The sequence below is a fragment of the Ambystoma mexicanum genome, chromosome 3p (assembly GCF_040938575.1).
Source record: "Ambystoma mexicanum isolate Mex_15411 chromosome 3p, UKY_AmexF1_1, whole genome shotgun sequence".
In the NCBI taxonomy this organism is placed as follows: domain Eukaryota; kingdom Metazoa; phylum Chordata; class Amphibia; order Caudata; family Ambystomatidae; genus Ambystoma; species Ambystoma mexicanum.
This window is the reverse complement of record NC_090925.1, coordinates 1,046,160,941-1,046,180,200: the sequence shown is the minus strand read 5'-3', so window position 1 is coordinate 1,046,180,200 and position 19,260 is coordinate 1,046,160,941. Positions and strand designations below refer to the sequence as shown.

Sequence of the window (19,260 nt, the reverse complement as noted above, 5' to 3'; positions counted from 1 at the left end):
TAGATAATGTTCTGATATCAGTGTGAAAGGGGCATGTTCAGTGGTACATAGAATCACAATCCAGTTTCCTACACTAAAACATCAACAGAACTCTTCATATTTTATTAAAGTATAGCAATTGTTATATATGTCTAAAACCCAAGTTTTAAAATATAATGTATCTTTTTGAAAGTGTGTAGGTCTGTCTGTTGGTCCACTATAGAAATGATGGGGGAACTGTCTGCAGGGTTCACAAGGGCTCTAACAGGGACACCTTTTTATGAGGAATCTAACAGTGTGGCTAAATGTTGCTAAAGTGGCTCCTCTGGTCGATAACATTACAACTAATGCTCATGTTGTATAATTGAAACTTACTGAAGTGCGCTCCTGATGGATAAACTTAGAACCAATGCTCATTTTGCTTATCAAACGACTATAGAACATGCTAAAAATGTGCTTTACAAATTATCATAATAGGATCTAAAAATTCTGCAAAGATTAGTACAAGAATTCTATGAACAGAGGACCAAAATAAAAGCTAGAAATGCGCCAAAGATGAGTCCAGGAATCCCAGCAATTAGTCTTAATGACACTCAAGCAGTACACATCTCCAGTGACAAACTAAAAAGTGTAATTCAATCATCATGCCACCCAAGAGATCATCTACTTTTGGAGACAACAGAAGAGAATTAAGCCAGACAATAGGCTGATGCAGCCAGACATGCAGCTCAAAGACAGCAGGAGACCCCCACCACAAAGGCAAACCAGGCAACGACTGTTGCCAGCTAGGCATGCTTCAAAATGACAGCAAGAGACAACAGATCAACATCAACAAGACTCCAAAGTAAAAGGGCCAGCCAAGCTGAGGTAATCGTTTTGTTTATGCCCCTGGAACGGCACACAACATTGTACATACTGAGATGTTCAGTGACAATGTTAATCCTTCCAAGGTTTGGACATGTATGACTATGCATTGATGAAGTATACAGAACTATTTAGCCCATTCATCTGTTCTCATTGTTAACTGTTGGAAAATCATATGAGCTGCCTGGTTACTTTTTAGCTCTGGTAATGCCAGGTATATCTGATATTAAAATAGACTGTGACACTTGTACCAGAGAAACTTTTAGTTTCTCCTCTTTAGAAATGGAGAGCTGGTCATTTAAAAATATGCAAATTGCATCGAAGTGAACACCAACATTTGTGATTACATGCTGTAGTGTTCCCTGCATGCACTTTTTAAAATTTGTTAAGTGTAGTGTAAACCGGAAGTGTAAAACAGGGTATTTACTTTTTTGCGAACTAGAGTTTTTACTAATGCATCTCATGGAATCTTCCTCTGTGTTAGTGTCACTATGTGGGATTAAATGATCGCACACACAGTCTGAGGTAAAACACAACTTTAATATCTTCTTTGTCAAAGTAACTCAATGAACTCCTCCATGAAGAAAAAAGGATACCGGTAGCTGCCGTTTCTTGCCAGGAGCACACCGTCTGCTCCAAGACTAGGACATGTGGCTTCTTGTGATGATTCTCACATTTAAACGTCTTGGCCAAAGTTACATGAGTGCCCTCCTCCCCTTCTGGTATCAGAATGTAGCTCAGAGGTGTTGAACAAAAATGTCAATAGTCTTTGAAAAGTTCAATTGTTGCGATGCAAAGCATAAAACACGTTGTTCTAGCTTAACTGATCCTTCCCCAGAAATCTTGTTTATTTTTGGTTCATAAGTGGTTTCTGGCACTGTAAGACATACGCTGCTTGTTCTTCAGTTTCATTGACTTAGTCCATGCAGCATTCGCACATCCATTTAAGCCATTATGGCTGGCAAACAAACGTTCACTCTCCAAGAGGCTTTTTCCCACTCTATGAATGTTTCTTTTCAACAAGAATTCTCCTCTCTCCCCCTTTCGTTTACTTAGACAAGCACGTTCAGTGTGCTGTTGGGACTTTCACACGCTTACTTGTGAATCCGGACGGCAGCAGCTCGGCACTTCGTCCCGTCTTGAAACGGACAGCTTTCTTCTACGTCCGTCTTACGGGCCGTTCACGAACAGCTGTTGGGGCTCGACCACAGACTCGCTGCTCATAGGCCTCCCGATCCGCCGCTCCCAAAGTCTTCTTTCATGGCTCCTCCTCTTTCTTTCTTGAAAGTCAGCGTCCGTTCCGTTGATCGGCGAAGCTCCCAACGTTGGAGACTCGTCCGCAGGCACTCCTCGACTCCCTGAGCTCAGACTTCTCCCTCCTTCTCGAAACTCCAACTGCCTCGCCGACCAGTTGCTCGAGCCGGAGTTCAGCGCTCGTACGGCTGCTTTCCTTCCTACTGTGTTTCCACGCAGCCCTCCAGCTTCATACAACGAACAAAAGTTAACTGGCGCAACGGCGCTTTATAACAACCAAATTAACGTGTTTTTTCTTTTTTTTCTTCTTCCTTAATTCGTGCATTCATAACGGACAGCGTCTTCTTCAGCCAGCTGGGCGGTCTCCTAGCAACCAACATACCGAGAGTTAGAAAAAAGAACCTCTCTCAAACCACCTTCAGCCCTGTCTCCAAGGAAACTAGCAGATTGTCCCTCCCTCCTGCATCACCCCTTCCTATTCCCCACCTGCGAATCATCACAGTTAGGAGGTGTTAATTTGAGGAGAATTCCATAGCAACTATTCATTTTGTGCCTGCATGAACATTTCATGTAGGTGTAAATCAAAGTGCTCACACAAAACGGAGGAGGAAAGCATGGCAGTGATGTAAACACTGCTCTGTGCTCCTCCTCCACCTTGTCACAGCATGCAAAAGGGCTGGAGTGGAAAATGGAGGTGTTAAAGGCATACGACTTAATATTATGCCGCCATTTCCTGCGCTGCCTGGAGAAAAATGAGTTTGACAATAGACATTTTGACCTAATTCAAAGGCGTACACAGGGCCTGAGTGGGCAAGGCCCACCCAAAATCTGTACATGTCCAGCAAGCAAGCCTTAGTGCAGGGTTTGCTCTTCGGATCATTTGCGCATACCAGGATCTAGGAATCTCACCCTGCTCCCTGGTTCCTTTCTATTGGCCTCATCACGACTTTGGCGGTAACCCTTAAATCCGGCGGTCGTGCTATTACCACCGGATTTAAGGGTCCGCCAAATCAAGACTTTGGCGGATTTCGCCCCAGCTCTTTTCGCAAAGAGCGCACATTTTCCCCATTGAGCCCAATGGGTAATGGGGCATTCCCGAATGGGCTCAATGGGGAAAGAGGAATTACATTACCGCCGAACTAATGATCCGGCGCTATTAGCGCCGGGGAGTTCGGCGGTAGGGCTCATACTGCTGGCGGTAATACCGCCGGCGTTACCGCCAAAGTCGTGATCAGGCCCTGTGCCTGTGGTGGAGCAGGGAAACCAGAGGCCTACGGAGCATGGAGTAGCTAAGGTGGAGTCGTGCAGAGTCCAGAGGGAAGCAGGTAAGGAAACATTTGTTTTGCATATTCCTGTGTGTGATTATTGATTTGTGTGTAGGTATGAATATGTGCACGCATACACGTGAAGGATGTGTAAATGCATATATTTATTTCTGTAAGTGCATGCGCGTGAATGAATGCAGCGTGAATGGTGTACATGGGTGTGAGTGTGAATGAGAATGGTGCAGAGTGATTGAATACGTGAGTGACTAAGTGACTAAGTGATGTAGGTGTGAGTATCAATCAGAGGGAATCATCAAGATGGAGAGTGAATGATAGAGTGAGTGAGTGAGTGATGGCCAGAGGGAAGCACGCAGTGTGTGAATGAGTGAGTTGCAAAGCGAGTGAATGAGTATGCTTTGTTGAATTCTAGGCTGTTTAATTAATATGTTCGGCTTGCCTGCTCAGTGTTAATATTGCTGCATTGGATTTGTAAGTGTAACATGAACAGATTACCAGAAAGTATCAAGTTCTTAAAATGATGAGTAAGGGCTTGATTTAGAGTAAGCAGTGATGTTGGTCATAGTGTGAAAAGTTGGTGTTTTAAATGCCTCACGCAAGCAATGACAGATTTAGAGAAACCTATTTTCCATTTAAAGAGAAGACCATATCATACTGGTAAATAATGATGCTAGGAATGCTATGCTGAAATACCACCAAATATGCACAGGGCTGCACGCATGAGTAAAACTGTGGACGCTCTGTCCGGGAGTAAATTAAGTGTTCCTTTGGTTTATGACAAACGGAATAGCAGCAAATAATATAACACATGGATTGATGCGCTAGAGAAAGCAGCCACCTACAAACTGACCCAGCATCTACCCACAACGGTCAGAAAACTGAACGAAATACAACCATTCCTCATTAGGCACCCAAGTAGGAAAACAAGATCTACACTTCTTCGTGCCAGGCTGAATTTACTGCCTACAAATGAGATTCTGCAGATAAGAGGAGCTTCCGTGACTAACAGCTGTCGTTTTTGCAAAGCAAACCAACCAATTGAAACGCTACGGCACCTTTGGCTATCATGCCCTGGCACAAATTCATACAGATCCCCTTACTTGCTACACCACTTGGAGAAAGCTTATTTAACGGAAGAAGAGCTGTGGTGGGAGCGATTAATAGGGGGCCTTAGACCTTAATGGGCGATCGCTGCTACGAAAATTTTTGACCTCATTTTTAAGGACAAAGTAACAGCTCCTGCCAGAAGCTTAGAGTCCCTTTCTCTGTTTAAACAGCATATCTTACAACCTATAGAGGGTGTCGTTTTGATACTAACTTTGATCTGCTGTATTTTGAATTGGCACTTACTCTACCCTGGCCTCTGTTTCTTCGATTGATTTTACTACTTGCTTGTTAAAATCACTACAGTGATTATAACTCGTAAATAAAAAAAATAAAAAAATAACACATGGATCCGGCAAACCCACATAACTCTTCAGCCACAATAAAGCAAGTTGCCTTAACGTGGTAGTCTCTGACTCCGATGTGAAAGAATACACAGCATCCCCAGTAGAAACCAATAATTGCATGTAGGTGTGGCATAGGAAATGGGAAGTGAAATAATACAAATGTATGTGAATTGGAACAGGTACTCATGTATAGTACAGTAGGGGAAAATATTGTGTATTGTGTATTTTGACTTTATTTTACTTCTGATTTTATGTGATGTCAATAATATGTTGTAAGTTTGTAAAAGTTTTCAATATAAATACAAATAGATAAATTATTATAATAATACTACTACTAATAATAATAAGTTAGTACTGTGGTGTGACAGTACCACAGTACCCGTTCAGGCATCATATGTTTAGCAACCCTGAAGTTAACACCTGTGGCCTCAAAACACACAAAGGCTGAATCAGCAGCAGAAGAAAATGCCATTCGGGTTAACAAACCATACATGACACAACTACATCCAGTACCCATCCCTGGAAGTTCATGTTCAGTTGTCATAAAAGCACATATTATTATTTTGGACTACTAACATTCCCTTCACCCCTTAAGTGCCAAGAGCGAGGTATCTCGTCCTTGGGATTACCTCACTGTTGCCAAGGATGAGATACCTCATCATTGGCACTAAAGGGGTTAATGAAACAGAAACCGTTAGAAGGCATTGAATGGTGAAATACCAAAATCACCAAAAAAGAACTTGGCACTGGGTGGGAAAACCCATGGCAGTTAAAAGGTTAAGGAAAATGTTTTGAGAATATAAAATGATGTTCCAGCTTTCAAGGCGAAACATGTGCTATTTAATAAAAAAAAGGTACTGTTGGTTGGGGACAGATAATTAATTTATCCTCTAACTTCCAAAGAGTGCAGAAGGCAATTTGTTAGTCGGCTCACCTTTTTTTGATGAGTAAGCATCATGTGTAAACCGGATGTCGTATTTGTATTTGCAGGACTGCAATTTCAGTCTATGCTGTTAGGCGGAAGACATCCTAGGACATTATTTAATTCAATTATTCCAGTTGAGATGTTGTAAGTAAAATGCATTACAGTTTCTCTGTCTCTGTCTCTCTCTCTCTCTCTCCCCCTTTCCATTTCTCTGCTCTCTTCGTGCATGGTGCTCTCCATTTTTCCTATTTTCACTTACTGTTACTCCTTCGCCTATCCTACCTCGCTTTTGAAGCCTGGAAGGAAAACATAAAAAAAGATCTCCTGTTCTCCAATCAAGGCCTGCCCATCGCTGACACCTACATCAATGCTTCTTCCAGGCAGACTGTCACAGACATCCTCTTTGTCGCTCCCTCTTTGGACCTGCGGAATCCCCACATGGTCTCTGTCTTCTCCCATTTCTCTTTGTCACCCAATAATGGAGCCACCAGGTGGGACGTAGTCTTGGGAGGCTTCTCATCCTCTAGGTGCATCATTAATGTCTATCAGAATGGCACTGACATGGCCTAGGGCTCTCAGCCCAACCTCCATCTTTTTGATAGGCATCTTCCATCTTTCAGCAACTTCCTCGCTTTCCTTGGCACTCTTCTTTTTGCCACCCCTGTTGCCCCTTTACCTCCTCTGACAGGTGTATCACATCCCTGTACCCCATCCTCGTAAGACCTTCAAAGGTGGCAACCAGCTTCAACTAGCTACCCTCAACTCTCACTCGGCTGTTAGACACTCCTCTGATATCTGTCTCCTTCTTGAAGACTTTGACCTTGATGTTCTCGTTGTCACTGAGACGTGATTTAGTGCCAGCTCTGTCACTGCTTTTGACACACTCCTCCCTAAGGGCTACACGATCCTCTCTAAGCCCAGGCCTAACTGGTCTGGAGGTGGAGTGGCCTTGATCTTCCCTGAGTGGGTCCCCACTACTATCATTCCCACTCTGACCTCCCTTTTCTTCGAATGCCTCATTTGCAGGCTTGGTGTCTCTCCAACCCTCTCGTTGATTCTTGCCACCATATACAGGACCCCTGGTCCAGTCTCCCTTTTATCCTCAGAGTGGTCTGACCTCACCTCTTCTCTTCCTGCCTCCACCTCCAAGCGTCACCTCCTCTGAGACTTTAATATTCACCTTGATTCTCCGAATACTGGCACTGGACTCTTCCGTAGCCTCTGTAACGTTCTTTCCCTCACCATCCCTCCGGTCTGACGCACTCAGTCAGACATACCTTGTATACTCTCATCTCAGCAGACATCCTCATCTCCGACCCTCTCACTACACCTATATATTGGTCTTACCATGCTCTCCTGTCCTCTCACCTGAATCTCTTAGGTCCCCTGGCTAAGCCTCTGCCTGCACTGCCAGTCTCCTTATCCATCATTTGACCGATGAAGTGAGTATCAGTTGCTGCTTTTGCCATCCCATTCATTCCCCTCCCACTCCTGCCACGGACTCCCACGCTGACTCTGCCCTTGATAATCATCACTTCTCTATTACCAACACCCTGGACATCCTTGCCTCTGTCATGAGGATCTGCATGAAGCCTGACTCCAAGCACAACACCTGCTATAACTCCGACCTAGGCTCTCTAAAATGCAAGTGCAGAGTTGCTGACTGGAAGTGGTGGGAATCAGGCATATCCTCTGACAGACTGGCCTGCCGCCTGCTCCAAAGGCAATACAGACTCTCCATCCAAGCCTGCATCTCTGGGGCCACTAAAGACACGGACAAATAGTTTAAAATCTGCAAGGAACTTGCCAATCCTACTACAGTCTCCACTTCTCCCCTGCCATCCCTTCCCTCCTCCTTCCCAAGCTCTCAGGCCTCCCTTGACCCCCCTCTAAAAACCCCTCCTACTCCTCTCTTTCTTGCTCATAGCACCGGATGAGGTCTCTAGACAAGTCCTCTCTATGAAAGTTTCCTCCAAACTGCTGCTGCTCTGAACCTCCAGAATTATCAAGAACAACAATGCCTCCCTTGCGCCAGCCTTGGCTGATTTCTGTAATCACTTGTTTGCCATTGGGTTCTTCACGCTACCCTTCAAGCACTCCCTTGTGCATCCTCTCCTCAAAAAGCCCTCTTCCGATCCCTCCTGCCTGGCTAAGTAACACCCTATCTCCATTGGCCCCTTCCTGGGCAAACTCCCAACTGATCCAACACTCAGAATCTGTCAGAGCAGTCAGAGGTATGGAAATTGCTCTACTGAACACCCATGAAGACTTGCTTTCTAATCTCGATTCTAACTCTCCATCCATTCTTATCCTTCTTGATCTCTCCTCTGCCACACTGACAAATCGGCAGTGTGACACCCTTGGCATCGGCCTGGCACTGGACTGGTTGACCTCATTCCTCTCTGATGGACCTTCCTATTTTCAACTGAGCCCTTTTCTCTCCCCTATCACACTGTCCTCCTGTGGCGTCCCTCAAGGCTCTATTGTCTTGCAATGGCTTTTCAACATCTACCTTGCCCCTCTGGCCCACCTGATCCCCTCCTTCTCTCCTCACTTCCATTGTTATGCAGACAACACACAGCTCTCCATCAAGCTTCCCTATTCTGTCTCCTCTTCCCCCTCTCTCCTCCCTGATTGTTTGACTGCTATTCAGGCATGGTGTGCCGCCAATTATCTCCACCTTAGTGCCAGTAAGACTGAGATCCTTCTCATTGGGACCCCAGCTCCCTCCTTCCCTCCTTCCCTCCTACGATCTGGCTGCCCTCTGTGGGTCCCCTCCCCTCACCCTCTTGTGAGGCTAAAAACTTGGTGTCATCTTTGACTCCTCTCTGTCCTCTCTCCACATCAGGAACCTTCCCAAGAAGGCCCACTATCAGCTGCACCTCTTCCGAGGCATTCTCCCTTTCCTCACCTTCCACCAGAAACTCAATGTCTCCAGCACTCTGGTCCTCTCTGCGCTGGACTACTGCAACAGCCTCTTCCTCAATCTTCCGTCAACCCTCCCTTTGCCCCCTTCAACTAATCCATAATATGACTGCAAGTCTTATCCTTGGCCTCAATCCCATGGACCACAACTCTCCAGCCCTAAAATATATCTCCACTGGCTCCCAGTTGCTGGTAGGATTAAGTCAAAGACCCTCTGTATCATCCACAAGGCTTTCTGGGGGCTCGGTCCCCGCCGAATCCAACTCTCTCTCCCCCCAAATACCTTGCTGCTGGAGCCCTTCAGTCTTCTAGCTTCAACTCTCTGCAGATCAGTCACTTCTCTAAGCAGCAAGTGGGGGTTAGATCTCTTTTCTCCACAGGAGCCTCCTCTCCCTGATCCTGTCAGGCTTGAGCTGGATCTCCTGAAGTTCCCAAAGCTCCTCAAGACCCTCCTTTTTTCTTCTTCTTTCCCTCTCCTCCTCCCTTGCTAACATCTGAGTTCTGCTGCAGTTACTGGCTGCCTGGTTCCCTCTGAGTTCTACAGGGCACCAGCCCTCTGCCCAATCCACCCCCTCCTTGCACTTAGAATGTGCCCCCCCTTCACCCCTGCAATCCCTGGCGCTTGCCCTCCTGACCTCCCCTTATCACTCACCTAGCATCTGTCGCCCTCTTCCTCCCCTTTGACTTGCACTCTTTCCTCTTTACCCTGCACTTCCCTTCCCATCCTAGCACTTAACATTTTTGTGCAGACCAGCACTCGCCCCATCTCCCTCACACCTCTTGTTACTGCACTTGCACAATCCGAATGTCACAAGGCCTAGTAAGACCGTTATTGTTATATTTCTCTCTTGTCCCTCCCCCTTTTTTTATCTTGTGGTGCCTTGAAACAACTTTTGTTGAGCAGGCGCCTTACAAATATCCAATAAATAAAATAAATAAAAAATTGATCACCCATGGGGATTCCCAGTTTAATTTCTTTGTATTTGACTGCAGTTGAAAACAGATCAGCTGACACAACTTTGATTAACACAGGGTTAACATGTGCCCCCTATGTCCTGGTATACAGCCCTACTCTCTCTACACTAGCGGGTAGGTCCATGGGAAATTATCTCTCTAACTGGTGGGATATGGGAAGTACCTTGTCTCTTTTTCCAATAGTAGCTCAGGATTCTGCTTTGGTATGCTGTTTGTACCTTCCTCTGTTCGGTTGCTGGTCTACTGCGTTTGTCCTGCCTGCTTTGTATCTCTTCTGATTGCAGCAGGGATTAAATATATCTAAAGCCCTATGCTTACTTGCAATTATTCCAATGGTACGCAATATGTTAAGACAGATTCCTCTGTTAATGTATAACCAGGGTGATCAGAGGTCTGGGGGCACATTTAGAACGTACACCCACAAAGCACCAATTGGTTGTTAGCAGGGGAACTCACAAAGTAGAATGTTAATGTAACTATTTCAAACCTCCCTGTCACAGAGGGAATAGATGTTCTGGTTGCCTGTATGAATGACAGAGAAGCTCCATGTGTGCGTGACTGGTCTGGGTGTGCTTGACTGGTGTGGGTGAATGTTTATGAAGGTGTGTGCATATGAATGCATGTGTGTATGAACGCGTATTGGGGCATGACCATTATTTGACAAGGGCATGCCACGTATTGGGGCATGACAATTATATGACAAGGGCATGTCATGTTTAACTTGCGTTTCTGGGCAAAGCAAAGCCAACTTAAGAAGTTACATGAAGTAAAGGTTTTGGGGGGTACTAAAATGGGGTTGGTTGGGTGCTACTTTGACATGGAATGTTGTACTTGCATTAAGAGCAAAGGCAACATAGTAGGTGTTGTTACATAGGAGAGGGGAGGGCATATTTCCATACTGTGGCATGGCATCTTGCACTGGTGTCATGGTCAAAAGCAACTTCTGCGCTGATGGTCAAAAGCAACTTCTGCGCTCTTAAATGGGGGAAGGGAGCGCATATTTCCTTAGTGTGACATGGTGTTTTTGTAATTGTGTCAAGGTCAAAGGCAACGATGTGAGTGTTATTACATGGGGGTTGGGAGAGCATGCATTATTGGTGTCAAGATCAAAGGTAATACAATCAGTATGCTCGTATGTAGGGATATTGCATACATTTACAAGTGCTATCAATTCCTCCTCCTTCTTCAAATGACACCTGGCTTTATACCTGTATGAGAACTGCATGCAGTTGTAAAATGAATCGATTCCTGTGGAATCTGCCTGCATTTGGCACTAGCTGAAATCAGGCAGATGGCATAGTATTGCATTGAAAATGCAGTCTGCAGGGAGCCATTTTCATGTTATTAAAAGTCAGAGTAAAATGAAAGAGTAAAGCCAATTTTGCCTGGTTTACCTCTTCATTTTAGTAAAAGTGAAATATTGTATGCAGGGGACCCAATGCAAGTACATGCTAATGCTGGTGGTCCCCTGCATTCAATTACCACTGAAGGCAAGTCCCTGAATGCTCACACCAGAGAGAATACAACCTGCTAGGGAAGAAAAGCCCAAGTCGATCTTGTACGGATAACAAGTTTTAATCTCACACACAGATGAGAGCAACACCAAAGAACTCTGCTGCTAAGAACGTTCTGCAGTAAAAAAGTAGTACATGCAGAATCTTATAAAGGAAAACATTGTCACACATGACGCAATGCATATAGTAAAATCCTGTGTGGCTGGTTGGTGTGCGCCTATACATGACCCGCCTGCTCCATAAGAGATGCCAGGCCATCTCCCTTCACATGGGTGCTGCGGTGTTCATCTTCTTCTCACATCGAAGGCCAAAGAACATAATAATACTCCTAACATACAGCTATTTTATCACTCATACTGCACAAGGCCTACACCTGGCAGGCCTTAAGATGGGCACAAAGGAGGTTCTGGGGCTCTCTAGTCTTCACATACACATTTCACCCACTCTCTTCCACGGCATCCGGCTCCAAGGTCTCCACCCTCGTTTTGAACCATAATTTATCCCTCCCAGCACCTCGCAATACAAATCACATGATTGTTGCTTCAACAATGTGCCCTGTCCGTCTTCTTTGAACATTTCAGACTTGATACTTTGGGGTTGGTGGTCAAAGGGCACCTGGTGCCGTGGAATTCAGGGATCTTGAGTTTTAGTCAGTTATATAGGCTATAACTCGTGGCTGCCTGCGGATGAGCTGCATTATGATTTGGCCAGTGTGAGATAACATGCACACCAGGTGCCGGTCAGTGATGATCACGGCCTTGTAGGGCACATTCCTCTCAAACATCTTTGCAACACTGTTAGAACAATGAACAGGTACTGTGGCAGTTGGGGGTGTGGCCTGTCCTCATGGGTGCTCAGGCATGGCTGGAGATTTCCCTTGTCTCACAATTTGGGCCTAGTGCATACAATGCCACATTCGCTGCACAGGCCTTCCCTTCTAGCAATGGTTACTAATATCTACAGAAAATAGCAATGCTGCTTGCGCCCTTCACCATTCTATGTGGGTTGATTATATTTGATTATATTGGGGTGGGGTCATTTTGTATTGGGGGGTGGTCCTCTCCCCGTCCCAACTCCTTTGAGCTCATCATAGTGCTTCAAATGCATCTCGCCTCACTCTAAAGCGCCTGGGGTGTGGGCCGGGGCTGTCCCCCCCCCGCAACACCTCTTTTAACAAAATGAAACCATTTGTGTTTTGGAACGTTTCAACCAGTCGCCTGATACACTTCCAAAATCCAGCGCCTGTTTAGAAATGTGTGAAATGACCCCCACTGGTTCCAAAGAATAATCTATGATATAGTCAACAGAAAGGGCAATTTTCAAAGCTTTACCACTAACCACACCAATAAGTCAACCTTCCTAATGAATCTCTGATTATAAATTGTACTCATACCTCTTTCTATCTTTTGTATAAATAATATTTGCATCCAATTCTCAATTGCTGTCCTTTCTTTGGTCACTCATTATGATATCTGGTTTCATGAGGGCCGAGTGGGAAATGGACACGTAAAAGTGAGTTGCAATGTTTTTAAACCACACCCCCCACCCCCGCCCAACGTTTGAGCAATGCTGAAATAGAGGAGGGGAACGGAGTGGAGATACACTCTCCACCACTGTGACTTCCTCCGTATCAACAGGGCATTTCTGTTTATGCCTGCAGGAGATGTTCATGCTGTTTAAAATGAATGGATTCCTATGGAATCTGCATCAGTTGTGTGCCTGTACAAGAGCAGGCAGATGGCATCAGAATCTTCTAATAAAGGTGGTATTTATTTGTTTACAAGACAGAGAGGAAAACAGAAGAGTAACTGTAAATTCACCCCGCTTTTCCCTTTCCTTTCCCCTTTTGCCTTGCAGATGCCCAAAATGGGATGGAAATCTAAAAGCATAGAAGTGTTGACGTTTGCGGACCCCTGCATGCAATTAACATTTCATTTAAAACACGGCTGATATTCTCTTATCTCTCCCCTACTCTGGCCTCAGTCTGCAATTCTTTAACATCAGATATTATCTCGTTTTTCCTGTCTAAAATCCGTATTTAACATTGTATAAAAACTCCCAATATCAAACCAAGGAACAAATCATTTTTAGCAAAAAGTGTGGCAACGCTAAACAGTGACACATCATGCCAATTGGTAGAGACACGTTTTACAATGAAACTATAGCCATTAAGAGTAACATCCTTTATTTCGTAGTCCTAAAAGTGGAGAACACTGCTTTATTGAATGAAGGCATACCAATAATATTTACTAGCAGTTGTACCCATGCTTAAGTAATTCCTACTAAAAGAAATTAGACAAAGGCATATTTATATTTTATACTGTTTACATTGTCTACATCATGGAACCGACTCACATGTCAAATTTCAGGTTTGTAGCGTGTTGGGAAGTATGCAGAACATTTCAAACAGCCACACACACATCCAATCTTTGCAGAAACATTTATATTTTACACTTTTTACAATGACTACGCCATGACACCTACCCCCAATGCCTAATTTCTGGTTCGTAGCATGTTGGGAAGTATGCTGAACATTTCAAACAGACACACACACACATATCCACAAATGTCCCTTCTATACAGACACACACACATATCCACAAATGTCCCTTCTATATATATAGAGATTAACAATAGAGTGTGTTTGACACTGCCTAGATCATCAGCAAGCAGTTTAAGATATAAAAGACCTTTAAACAGGCACCAGTGAAGATTAGCCATCTACAAAGGTGTGAAAGCATTCACTCTTTTGATTTTAGTGAATACAAAAATGCTGGTAATTATATCACTGAAAGGGAGGACTATTAATTTGACCCCACCCCTTTCATAATGCTCCATTGCAAAAGCATAGTGCAGTCTTGTATTGTGCTATGGCCAATCTCCTGGCACTTGGAGAAACGACTCTGCAGTAGAAGACGAGCAGGTTCAAAAGTCACATGTGCATTCCTGATAGTTGCTGGAACATAAAGTTGCAATAGAGGTGGCTTGCCAATCTCATCCTTAGATCTATACATAATAATTGTGTACCCTAGTCATCCCGGCGGCACGTTAAACTATAAATGTAACCCTTGTTTGATTATGCCATGGTGGCGACTGCGGTCACACATTTATACAGTCACATACTATTGTCTGCTACTGAGCGGTGCGCAAGATATGACAGGGATGATGTGCATTAGCTGCCTAGCTTGGTTTCCTCCACAACTGCCATATTGGACAATTCGGAGGAACATTTTCTTTGATCCCTAAAGGAAAGTCAAAATCTTCCTCCTATGGCAAAGTAAGCCTCCACAGGAGGTCCATTGGGAACCAGTGCGTAAAAGACAGTCCTAACATAACAAAGCCATACTCACACTAGGATTCTGATCACTGGGATCTCTTTGAAGTCAGCAGACATCGAAAGAGGGTAGATTTAGAATAGCCAGTTGAGAAAGATGCGCTGAGAGAGGGGTACTACTGTCCTTGTTTCTGCTACGGCTCTCTGCAACTTCCTGTCTCCCCTCAATTCCTGCAGAAAAGGATGTCACATCGCAAAATAAACTAGCAGTTTGCCTTTACTAAGGAGGGAATCCCTCCTTATTGACTCATTTGTGGACTCTGAAAGACGAATGATTCAACTGAAATTCTTTTAGGGATACAGCCTATTCCAAAGTTATCTGCCATAGAGGTGAAGACAGAGGTTTCAATGGAAGAGGAGAGGTCCGCCCCCTAACGATTGACAGGGAACAGTGAGGATGAAACAATTCTGGGCCAAGGCAGTTATGCTGTCTGTTCCCTGCAACCAGGATCCCCTTCACTGAAGGTGACAGAGCCCCATGTAAGTGACAGACAACTTCCTAGATTTGGAGGCTCAGAACTAAGGACTCACCTTGTCCCTGGAGATCCTGCATTGGATCAACCAGCAACTCAGAAGTCCAGAAGCAGCTGGAGCTCTATATTACCACCTCAAGATATCTTTGAGCGGACTTGTCTTTGCTTGAGTGACTTTGAGCCACGAAATGACCCACAGGGCTGCTTTTGACACTACATTCTTCGAATATCTGGTCTGCTCTTCGAGCCATCCAGGCACTGGCTCCACGCATTGCATCAGAGCGCATTGATCGATCTGATTGCCGGCTTGGCTATGTGAAAGTAACGGATTTGAACACTGACTCAAACTGCTGGAAGCCTCTGAATCACTGCCTTGAATGCGGACTCCACTGAGCAGAAGCATCATTTCACCACAGTCTTGCCTGCCACACCAAACTATTGCAAGGCATTATCCTGGAATGCTGACTTGATCCAACAGGAGCCCACGCCTCAAACCACCTCAATCCGACTACATTGACTAATTATATTTAAGTCTCTATTTTTGTACGACCATTGTGGCCATTGCTTTATTTTGGTAGGAAGGTGCCTGGAGGACAGCTTAAGCACAACATACTCGTCTTGGGAGCAACACGATGCTGCGTGAAATGGGTCTGTTGACCGGCTGAACTTAGACAACCCTTCACCACCCCGCCCACGCCAGGTCAATAAATCGAGTACCACAAGTGGGTGATAATAGATATATTTGTGGTCATTTCACAAATGATGTTATTAGAATGAGTGGACCAACACAATTAGAACTTAAATGCTGTTGGTCCATTCCATGCAGCATTACATATTTACAAAGCAGAGTGCAGATGTGAAGAGCAAAACCAGATGGCATTGCCTTTAGGCTTCTCTTTTACTCACTGTTTTGTTAAAGATTTAAATGCTGCCTGCAACTCATACTTACAGATGCATGTACAAATGCATTCCATTGGGAACCACCTGATTTTAGAAGGTGCCACATTGGGGCAGGTTCTATAGGAATCCATTCATTTTGTGTATGTATGAAGAATTTATGCAGGTGTAAAACGAAGTACACTTTCAAGATGGAGGAGGAAAGCACGATGGAGATAACTCCACGGTGTGCTCCTCTCTGCATTGAAAGCAATTGAAAATGGTGTTGTGCAGTACATTGAGGTGTTAGAGCATTCTGCCATGCTTTCAAATGTTAATTTCCTGCTCTCCGCATAAAATTACCACAGTTGATCATTACTGCATTTGCAGGCTTGATGAATCTCGCATGAAGCGCTGTGTAATTCACCCATGTATCACTCTAGGGAAATGCAGGTAATGAGAAAGGAAGATCATTTCCTTACTCCCACCTCTATTGCCTTTTCCCATCTGTGCATGAATCAAGGGGAACACCACCATTTGTGGTAAGGTCATTTTGTTTTAAATGCCATCTAAAACCCAGCCCTTTCTCTTATGCCTGTCCTTTCTATTGTCTCCTTGTAACAGTTAAAATATGCTATTAAAGTTGATTTATTCACAATCTGATTTTACTCATTGAAATGAAACGAATATAATATGCAATGACATTATTATGACACCCCACTGAAATTGATATGCCATGCATTGAAATCGATGTAACATGCATTGCAATGAATGTAACATGCATTGAAATGCTTATTACGTGGATTTCTATCCATGGTATATTCATTTAAATGTTTAATCCATGTTATATTAAGTTCAACCCATTGTATGTCCATTTCAATGGGTGTCATATTCCTTTCAATGTAACATCCATTTCAATCTCTGTAGCATTCATTTCAATGCATCATACATCGATTTCAATACATTGCATATCGATTTCAGTGGGGTGTCCTAATCATTTCATTGCATTTTATATTCATTTCAATCCATGTTACATTTCTTTCAACCCATGTTGTATCCATTTCAATGGATGTCATATTAATTTCAATGAACGTAACATTCATTTCAATCCATGCTACATTAATTCTAATGCCTGTCATATTCATTTCATTGCATAGTATATTAATTTCTATCCATGTTCTAATTATTATAATGCTTGTTATATCCATTTCAATATGTGTCATATATTACATTCACAATAGTGCATGTTACATTTGTTTTAACACATGCTACGCTTATTTTAACACATGCAAGACTCATTTCCATGGGTGTCATTTCCATTGCAATGCAAGTAATATTCATATTTGTGTATGTCACATTCATATCAGCGCTTCTCATATTCCTTCTATTAAGGGTAATACTTATTTTAGTGTATGTCCTCATTCAGTGTATGTTTTGTTCATACCATTCTGTGAATTTCATTGTATGTCATATTCATGTCAATGAATGTTATATGCATCTCAATGTATGTCATATTCATTTCAATGTCTCATAAAGGTGCAATTTTCACACAAACCACTTCCGATAGAATTGCTTCTTTTTGGGCGAGGTCAGACTGTTGATTGTCTCTTTGAATGCTTAGTTGAGGAAAAGATTGTGACTGAAGTAGCCTTGCTACATTTTCTCAAGTCTACTCCTTTATATTTCATCTCTGGTTCATTAATCAGTGAAAACATTCTTAGGGCCAATTGAAGTGCTCATTATCTCTGAATCTCATTGGAATTACCATACATAAATCAAACAAGAAAAATTGATTTTTTAGTCACACTCTCTACTGACATCTGATTGTCACTCACCTCCTTGTGTGTGATTGTTTTCCGTAGAACTCTTTTGGTGAAATATGTGAAGCTGACAGAGTGGAAGAAAGACTCAGAGAAGCCCAGGAGAAGCATGAATTGATTGCTGTTTGGCATCGGGATAGTGCGCGGTGTGAAAGGAGACTCTGATGGACTTCCAACAGGACTAACCATGCCCTGCAGAAATAGAAGATGTCAAAATCTGAGAAATTCAATGTTTTGTTTAAAGGGGAGGGGGGGGCAGGGTCAAAACTCAAATTAAAAGTGGTGTTCTGCTGTTATTATCCCAACATACGGACTATCTTGATCGATCCCTGTCTTTCACATTTAAGAAAAGTAATTATGATACATTTCAGATTTTAGACAGCAGTTTTAAGTATCCAGAAAGGGGGTGGGCTTTTTTTATTTGCTTTATTTTTTTTTTTAGTTTAATTTACAAACCTTTACAAATTAAAAAAGAAAGTTGCAGAATAATTGATCATCATAAAACGAAAAAAGAGAAAACATAACATATAATAATGTATCGAGCAAAAAAGAAACCTATTTGCAATCATATTTGTCAAATTCAATTTGCAATGACAGCCATTTCACGCAACATTTTTCGAGACCTAAGCATATTTTAATAATATAAAAATATTAGTGTTACGCATCCAAAAAAAATCTAAAAACAGATTTCCAGTCCAAGACTTAACAATGAACATTAATCAGCTAACAACAATATACCTCTTAAAATTTAAAATGAAAATAACGTTAGTCACTTAGTCGAGGCTAACGTTATACGCAGTTAAAAGCTCTTCAATTTTCAATAAGAAGCTGTACAATGCTACTAGCACTTGCATATTGTTTCCATAGATGCACCTATTCCAGAATATTTCACCAGAAAATTCCACCTCCAAGGGTGCAAATATACCTAGCATTCTCCTTCTAGCGTCCTCTAGGAACAAGCAGTATACCACTAGATGTTTTAATGTTTGTTTCCGGAGGAAATTATTGCAGTATCAGCAACTCATCTCAACAGTATAGGTTGATGAGTTCTTCCATAGGGCAATTCGCTCTAATGTGTGAAACTGATTCAACTTAAATCTGAGATCAGCTCGGCGGAATTTATCACATTAATTAAATAAATTGAACGCAATTCTTTCTTTCTTGAAAATAAGGAGTATTCAGAGTATGTTTTGTAAGTTTTAATCTTTGCTGGTTATGGCTCACTAGCACGAGCAATAGTGTATCCGAGTCAATCCCGAGCGAGCCCTGTGAGGGCTTAGGGCCATTACCAGCGAAACCCACACACCCTATTTTGTGCTTAAAGCTCTTGGCACCCGTGGCTCCCTTCAGAATGCTAATATTGTTTTTTTACCTCAGGTCGTACATTGCAAACGCAAGCTCCGTGCCTTATCAAAAAGTGACAAATCAAGCTAGCTGTGATGCAAATTAGAAAAGGGGCGTAGGCAGGGGAGGAGGAGGTGCTTTTGGGTGGGAGGGACCAGATACAGAGAAAGGTAAGCGAGGATGGCCAGTGGGATTCACCAAAATAAAATGATGGCACTCAGGGAGTGCTGCATAATGCTGATA

The 19,260-nt window shown here is 43.2% G+C and overlaps 1 protein-coding gene across 1 annotated transcript in view; it reads right to left on the bottom strand.

Annotated features, from left to right (window-relative positions):
* Positions 1-19,260, bottom strand: part of LOC138579692 (bactericidal permeability-increasing protein-like) — a 462,445-nt gene that overhangs the window by 140,340 nt on the left and 302,845 nt on the right. Inside the window, exon 9 of the mRNA XM_069649930.1 lies at positions 17,689-17,865. Coding sequence (XP_069506031.1) covers positions 17,689-17,865 — 177 coding nt within the window. The remainder of the gene's footprint in view (positions 1-17,688; positions 17,866-19,260) is intronic.